Here is a 7,570-nt window from a genome sequence, read left to right as displayed (position 1 = left end):
GCCTCACCTGCATCCCCGGGGCCCCGGGGTCCACCCCGGTGTCCAGGGCGGCGACGAGCACCCCCCGCCCGTCGTACTCCGGGTAGCGGCAGAGAAACGAGGCGGCTCCGGTCTCCTTCTTGGGTAGGAGGCCATGGAAAGGGAAGGGCTCCTCGGTCGCGGCGGTGGCCATGGACGCGGGGCGGAGGACAGAAGAGGAAGAGCAAACCGCCCAGCGGCGCGCGGACTAGCTGCGTGAGGACACCCGTAGCTGCAGGCAGGAGGCGGGGAGAGGGCGGGGCCCGAAGCCGCTGGCCAATCCCTGCCCTCCAGGGAGAGGCAGCCAATCCCGCGCTGCTGCGTCACTAACGGCGCCGCGCTGGCTGCAGTGAGGGGAGACGTCTGCGTCCGGCTGTGGAGGTCGATCCACCGCGTGCCGGGCCCGTGTAGAGTCGCGCTTGGGTTTCTTAGCTGACGGCCAGCATTGGAGCAGAGGCTCTGACGTCCAGAGCCGAGATACACCGCTAGAAACGGGAGAGAAGTGGGCCGCGTGCGGGGGCCAGTCTCCGAGCGCGAGGTTGCGGGGGCAGCGGGCGGACGGACTTCGGGGCCTAGGTGCCGGCGAGATCCCGTACACTCGCCTTGAAACGGAGGCTGAGGTGCAGAGGTGGAGGTTTTGTCCCCGGCCGTGCCGCTGGCGCGTGTGCGGGCTGTGAGGGCGGAGGAGTGGCTGTGGAGGCCGAGGGTCCAGTCGACCGGAACTGGGCTGCGGGTAACACTGCGCCTCACGGGTTCGGGCCCCCCGGTTCTCATTGCTTCCCCTTGGTATCCGGGATTTCTGACAAACATTTTTTTATAAATTGAAGTCCCTAATTGCCCTTAGGCCTGGCCACTCAATTATCGAGCCATAATTTGCAGTTTTTCAGATTGGATTCGCAGTAAGGGCCAGGGGCCCTTTAATGATCTGTGTCTGTCCATTCCAAGGTAATCTTCGCTGTTGATTGTGTACGTGCCACAAACCCCTTTGGCAGTCTGCGAAGTCAGTGGTTTTTAAACGCAGCATTCAGAGAGGCGTCTTTTAAACTCGTAGAATAAAATCTAGGATTACAAAGGAAAATTTTCTGAAGTAGTTATTAAAAATATTAAAACCAGTATTTTTGTATTGCGTTAGCTTTGCATGTGTAAATATGTGTGCTGCCTTTTGCATTAAAGGAACTAGTGCCGAGTCTAATAAGCTACCGTAATTTCAAAATAAGTGAGCATAAATGATGTTTGAAGATGTCTGTAACAACTGCATGGGTAAACTGATTTTTACTGGTGAAAGTGTAATAGTGATTGCTAATATATCGTGGTTAATGCCTACATCCATAATTAAAGGGAACATTTAAATCAAAAGGTTGGTGAAAATAAAGACATAATTTTTTCCAACACAGGTTTTCAACCATTTGGGTTCTATCCATGGATTCCAAGTTAAGAGTGTCTGGTAAAGGGAATCTCTGTATATGTCAGTTTTCAAACCACAAGATTTGGAAGCTCCTCCATAGATTTCCAGACACTAATGGCCAAGCAGTGGTTTTCCGGCTGGTTCCTTGACTATTTCTTTATTCCACAAGGTTACAGATGTGTGTTCTTTGCAGTGCAGAGGAAAAGTAGAAACGTTAATGTTTTCCTTCTTATTCCCAGCTGCACTTACATTACCCCTAGAAAAACACTTTAAATTACACGTACAGGAAGAAGAGAATGATGAACTCAGAAGACATTCAGTTCAGAGCCTATAAAGACAGATTGATATTTTCAAATGAACCATCTTCCATTTCATTTTACACCAGTAGAAACAAATAGATGAACTGACTGCTATGGATAACAACAGGTTACTGAGGAAGACCCAGATTCCTGTTGTCCTGGTCTATCCCCAATATTTTCTGATGATTCCCCACCCAATGACAGGATAGGGAGTGAGTTGCTCAGGATGAAACTTAAGTGGCAGCACTTTTACTAGATTCCTGTAACAGTATTCTTCACATTAATTACATTTCGCTTCATAGCCCTAAAAGTAGTTTTAGAAAATTATGTACAATTGTAAGATGACACCTAAATTTGTCATCTTAAGTTTAGGACATTATAAAGGACATAAATTTGGGCATATTATAAATATCAACATTCTATAGTGGAACTTCTAATTATATTCACTTAAATGTAACTCTTTGATACCTACCATTATTCATTATTTATGAAATACCTGAAAATTTTTAAAAAGTCACATCACTTCTTGAAACTATTTCCATTGTACACGGAATTTGATTCTAAAATGATTTACATTTATAATGGTCATTTTGGTCACCATTTTCTGCAACAAAAGTATGTCTACTACTGTTTAAATTTTAGAATTTCCTGGGATCAAATTTAGTTCTTTTGGACTGTTATCTTTCATCTACAAAGTATAGCAAAATGACGTGAATGAATCTTAAACTTTGATTAAAAACTTACAGAACATGGACTGGGGATATAGCTCAGTGGTAGAGCACTTGCCTGAGGGTGTTCAAGGTCCTTTGTTCAATACCAGTACTGCAAAATAAATGTACGTAGATAGATGTAGATTGTAGATATATGGAGAAAGAGAACAAAGTTGTACTGAAAACAGCTTTAAAAGTATGCCCGGTATGTCATATTTCCACTAATGACAGGACTACTGTGGTCACAAGGAGATTTCCAAATCTACTTTGTAAAATTAGAACCTTCAGATGATAACCTTTTAGGGAGCAAAACTGGCATATAGAAGGGTTATGTAACTTGCCTCAGAGGTGACATGATCAAGATTGAGGAGCACAGCCAGTCCTATTTTATGAACCACTCACGACAAATGTCATACTTTGCCTGAATTTTTTTTAATTGAATTTATTGGTACATTCTGGGTAGACAGTACAGTTACATTCATTACTGGGATCTTGTACCTTAACGTGACAGATCTTGGTTCTCATTTTTCCCCTTGTCCCCACCCTCCCTTCACCCCCTCTTCCCCTCCCCACCTACAAAGACTTTGATTCCATTTTTACATTTTCTCATATTTTTTTCCTTTCCCTTATTTCCCTTCCCCTACCCTTCTCACTGTCCCTACGTCTTTAGTCCTTTTCTTCCTGTTTCACATTGCTAATTAACCCATTAGGATCTTGAGTACTATTTTAGTTTTTCACACCAGAGAAACTCTTCGGTATTTGCATATGTGTGATTTATTTCACTTAGGAGTATATCCTCAAAATGTACCCATTTACCTATGAATGAATCTACTTTCTCATTCATTATGGCTGAGTAGTATTCCATTTTGTAGAAAAACCACATTTTTTAATCCAGTTTCCAACTGATGGGCAGGTGGGCTGTTTCCAAGTTTTAGCTATTACAAACTGTGCCGCTATAAACATGGGTGTGCATATATCACTGTGGTATGATTCTTTTAATTCTTTTGGAAAGATAACCAACAGAGGGATGGCTGGGTCAAATGGAACCTCTAATCCTAGTTCTTTGAGGTGTCTCCATATTGATTTCCATAGTGGTTTTACCAGTCTGCACTCCCACCAACAATGGAGAAGGGTTCCTTTCTCCCCACAACCCCACCAACATTTCTTATTGTGTGATTTCTTGATAGCAGCCATTCTTTGTGGGGTGAGGTGAAATCTCAGTGTTTTCATCAAATGACCAGTGATATGGAACATTTTTTAATATATTTACTTGCTGCTTTTATTTCTTTGAGAAATGTCTGTTCATTTCAGATGTGCATTTTTGAATTGGGTCTTTATATTTGGGGAGGGCTGGTTGTTTTGAGTTCTTTATATATTCTAATAATAGTCCTTTGAGGAAATTTGAGAAAAGGCGGGTTTAATGAGACAAATGAAAAATTTAACATAATAGGAAAGACTCAGACTAAAATACTATATATAAATATATATGTATTCTTCTGTGTATACACACACACAGACTACTTAAAAAAATCTGTACCCTGAAGAAGACAGCAAAGCTTCCTTACTGTGTTTATCTACTTAGGCTCAGGACAGCCTGGTAAGTTAATCCTCTAGGGTAGATTGCTACAGACTTGAGGAGCATCACCCATTTTTCTTTAGTGTGCCATGCAGATATTCTCGTTTTCTACAGATATAATGATGTAGGAAACATTGGAAAATCTTAATCCCAGGGAAATTCATTTTGGGAGGAATCCAAATGAAGATTAGTGGTAATAAATTTTTAGTATATGCCCGAGAACATGTTTTAATTACTCTCTCCCTCCATGGCAGTCACTTACTCCAAAACCCAGTAGAGGAAAGAGATTTTGCCATTAAGAAATGTTTATCTAAAATCTCTTACTTTTGAGCAAAATAGCCAAATAAACATCCTTTCTGTGGTTGCCTTGTTATCTCTTAATAGCTCTCACTAAAGCTCCCCACTTAATCATTTCTTGGTTTCCCAGACAATTCTTACTCAGATATCAGTGATATTAGCGGTGGTTTCAGTTACCCAGGGTCAACTGCAGTCCAGAAGTATTAAATGGAAGAGTCTAGAAATAAACCCTAAATTTCCAATTCATCCTGGGCTATGAATCATCCCTTTGTCCAGCGTATCCACACTGTATACTTGGCCTGCCCATTATTCACTTAGTAGCAGTCTCAGTTGTCAGCCTAGTATGTAGAATTCAATACTATATTTTCAGGCATCCATTAAGGGTCTTGGAATATACCTCTTACCGATAAGAGGGTATCACGGTAACTAAACTAGTATTTAGGAGTTCTGGTGTATCGTAGCCGATACATTTCTCTGAGATGAGACAGTTTATTAATAGGAAGCCATACAGCTGTACAGAATTATTAGGAAAGCAGGGAGAAAATTATTAAAAAATTAAGATAGTGAAGTCCATAGATTGATAAGACAAGGCAGTGGTAAATGGCTGTCTGTGTGCAACCCTCTGTAGATGTTCGCCGGTGTTCAGGGGCTGAGGAGAACTGGCTTGGAGAGTCTAGAATTCTGAAGTTCAGTCCTGGCTCTGCTTATGATGCTGTACAAAATAACTCTTCTTGACCTCAGGTTCCTTGTTTACATGGAAAGAAGTTAATGGAGACCCTTTTTTGGTATTGACATTTTATTATTTTAAAAGCTTTACATTTGTAATTCACAGATACAGGCATATAGTACTGAATCTTAAATTCTTTACTGCTTATCTACTGGCTTAGAAATTGTGGTGCTTTTCTTTTTTCTGTTAAGCATTTTATGATTTTATAGTCTTGAACTTGGACTAGTAAAATAGTGCATCATCTTCCTTGAGGGTGTTCAGAGGAGCCCAGCCAAACTGATGGTTCTCATAAGTGATGGAGCCTCAGATTCATCTTGCCAAGTTCTTCCCCAGACAGGCTTTCCCCAGGCTTCCCTCCCTAGACAGTTTCTATGCCATCTAGAAGATATAAGAGATGACACTGAAGGTGATGTGAACAATTTCAACATGGGGACTGTGGACAGTCACCACTGGCTCCAGAATGGGAAAAGCTGCAGCCGCTGGTTTGTTCACATTGAACCAGTGGTGATGTTTACTTTCAAATACTATATTTGGAGAGATAAGCCTCAGCACTGAAAATCTTACTCCATTTCTCCTATCTGTGGGACCAGAGCTGCAGGCTGTCCCATCCCCTGATAACTGACCAGCTCTCCTGGAGCTAGCAGAAGCTGGACAGAACAGTAAATCTATTGGCATCCAAAAGATATCGGAACCTGTATATTTAAACACGAGAAAAATTTGTGGCCAGCGGGCTTGGTTATTTGTAGGGTAGACAGTGTGTCCAGGGAAAAGCAAAAGGGCTTAGGCAGCAGACTTCCCTCATGTGCAGCATAGGTGAGAGCTCTGGAGGGCACAGAGTCCAATGCTGTGGCCCTCTAAGGCCTTGTCTAGCTACAAGATGTTCACTGGCTCTTCAGTAGAGAACTGCTTCAAACTGCTCTGGGACAGTCAGTATAGTTAAGGCTAAGATGGGACAGCATATAAGCCCAAATTTCAGCGACAAATCACATTCCTCATTCATGCTTCGTTTCCAATTTCAGGTCAGAAGGGGCTTCAATCTAGATCTTGGTTGAAGGAGCAGGCACTAACAGGGTTTTCTCTGTGGTGGCGGGACACGGGTAGGGCAAATCAGGAGATAAGGTTGCATTCATGCAGTAGCTCTTCAGGCTTCCACCATCTCTGCTCACTTTTCATTGACCTAAGCAAGTCCTAGAACCAAGCTCAAGTCCAAGGGGGCAGAAAAATGCAGTTTTATTATATGCCCAAAAGAATAGTCCTAACTCACTTGGGCTGCTATAAAAAATGCCATAAACTGAATGGCTTATAAGTAACAAAATTTAATTTCTTAAGAGTACTTTAGGCTAAGAGGTCCAAAATTAAGTTATAGGCAAATTCTGCCTGGCAAGGGCCCACTTTCTGGGTCACAGATGGACATCTTTTCCCTGTGTCCTGACATGGGGAAGGGGCAAGGTCTCCAACTCTTGACATAATCACCTCCTGCCTTTCAATACCATTTCTTTGTTTCAGTGTAAGTTTTGGTGGATACAAGTATGCAGCCTAAACCAGGAACAATAAGCAGGATGTTTGAAATGCTGGGATTACTGCCACACCCTCACTGATACTCTTTGTTTTTACTTTAGTGAAGCATTAGTAGTATATCTACAACAGGAAGCATGCCTTCCTCTGTAGTCAGTATCCTTGTATGAACTGCTAGGCAGACAGAAGGAGTTGGCCACCTGGGACATTATAGCAAATACTTATCCTCCAGGACATCTGAGAGCCTGGTCTTTTTGAAGTATGTGCTGTCTGGCACATAAGTGCATTGTGAATAGTTATGTAGTTGAGCTATAAAACTGTGTCTTTCCTGGTAAAAAATTCAGTTCCAAATACCCAATTATTTCTCACACTGCTTCTTGCTTAGAATAAGTTCTCCAATTTTGGTGCATTAGCTGAACGTTTACTGTTCAGACAATTTAGTTATCACTTATTGCATAGCCTCTCTGGCTCTGTTACTTTGGTGTTCTAAGTGAAAAAAAACACATTAGAAAAGTGGAAAAGCATTACTCTTTATGATATCATAGGAAGATACAGATGTCAAAAAATGTAACTCACCTTAAAGAATGTAAATGATTTTAGGCCTCCTCAAATTGTGTGTCCTAGAAATGTGTTGGGCCTACAGAATCGTATGTAGTGTACATGTATAGACACACATATTACCTCTTCCCTTTTTACACAAGTGGCAGTATAGTATATATTCTCTTTGTCCTGCACTTTTTTTACTTTACAGTACTTACTAATGAATGTTAACTATGTGTAATTATTATACTTTGTTATGAATCATGCATACTTTTAATTTGTTTGGACATGTCATCATTTATTTAACCCTGTGGGTTTGTTTTCAAATCTCTTGCAAAACTGACAATGGGTGCTTTCTTGAAAGTTCATTTGTTCCCAAAATACAAATCTTTCAGGCAATCAAAATCTTCGCTTACTTCAGTTCTGAGAGTCAGATTACCATATATCAGTTATGTACATTCCATCACCATATTTAGAAGAATC

The 7,570-nt window shown here is 41.4% G+C and overlaps 1 protein-coding gene across 9 annotated transcripts in view; it reads right to left on the bottom strand.

Annotated features, from left to right (window-relative positions):
• Tpp2 (tripeptidyl peptidase 2) overlaps positions 1–258 on the bottom strand; it is a 70,950-nt gene extending 70,692 nt beyond the window's left edge. For 7 of the 9 annotated variants that reach the window (XM_010604628.2, XM_010604630.3, XM_010604629.3 and 4 more), the window contains exon 1: positions 8–258. In XM_010604628.2, coding sequence (XP_010602930.1) covers positions 8–172 — 165 coding nt within the window. In that variant the 5' untranslated portion in view covers positions 173–258. The remainder of the gene's footprint in view (positions 1–7) is intronic. The other 2 variants (XM_010604626.2, XM_010604627.2) reach the window with 1 other exon arrangement.
• Between the last annotated feature and the right edge of the window lie 7,312 nt (positions 259–7,570).

The sequence above is a fragment of the Fukomys damarensis genome, unplaced genomic scaffold (genome assembly GCF_012274545.1).
Source record: "Fukomys damarensis isolate Sample0158 unplaced genomic scaffold, DMR_v1.0_HiC HiC_scaffold_6, whole genome shotgun sequence".
NCBI classification, from domain to species: domain Eukaryota; kingdom Metazoa; phylum Chordata; class Mammalia; order Rodentia; family Bathyergidae; genus Fukomys; species Fukomys damarensis.
This window is presented reverse-complemented; position numbering and strand designations above follow the sequence as displayed.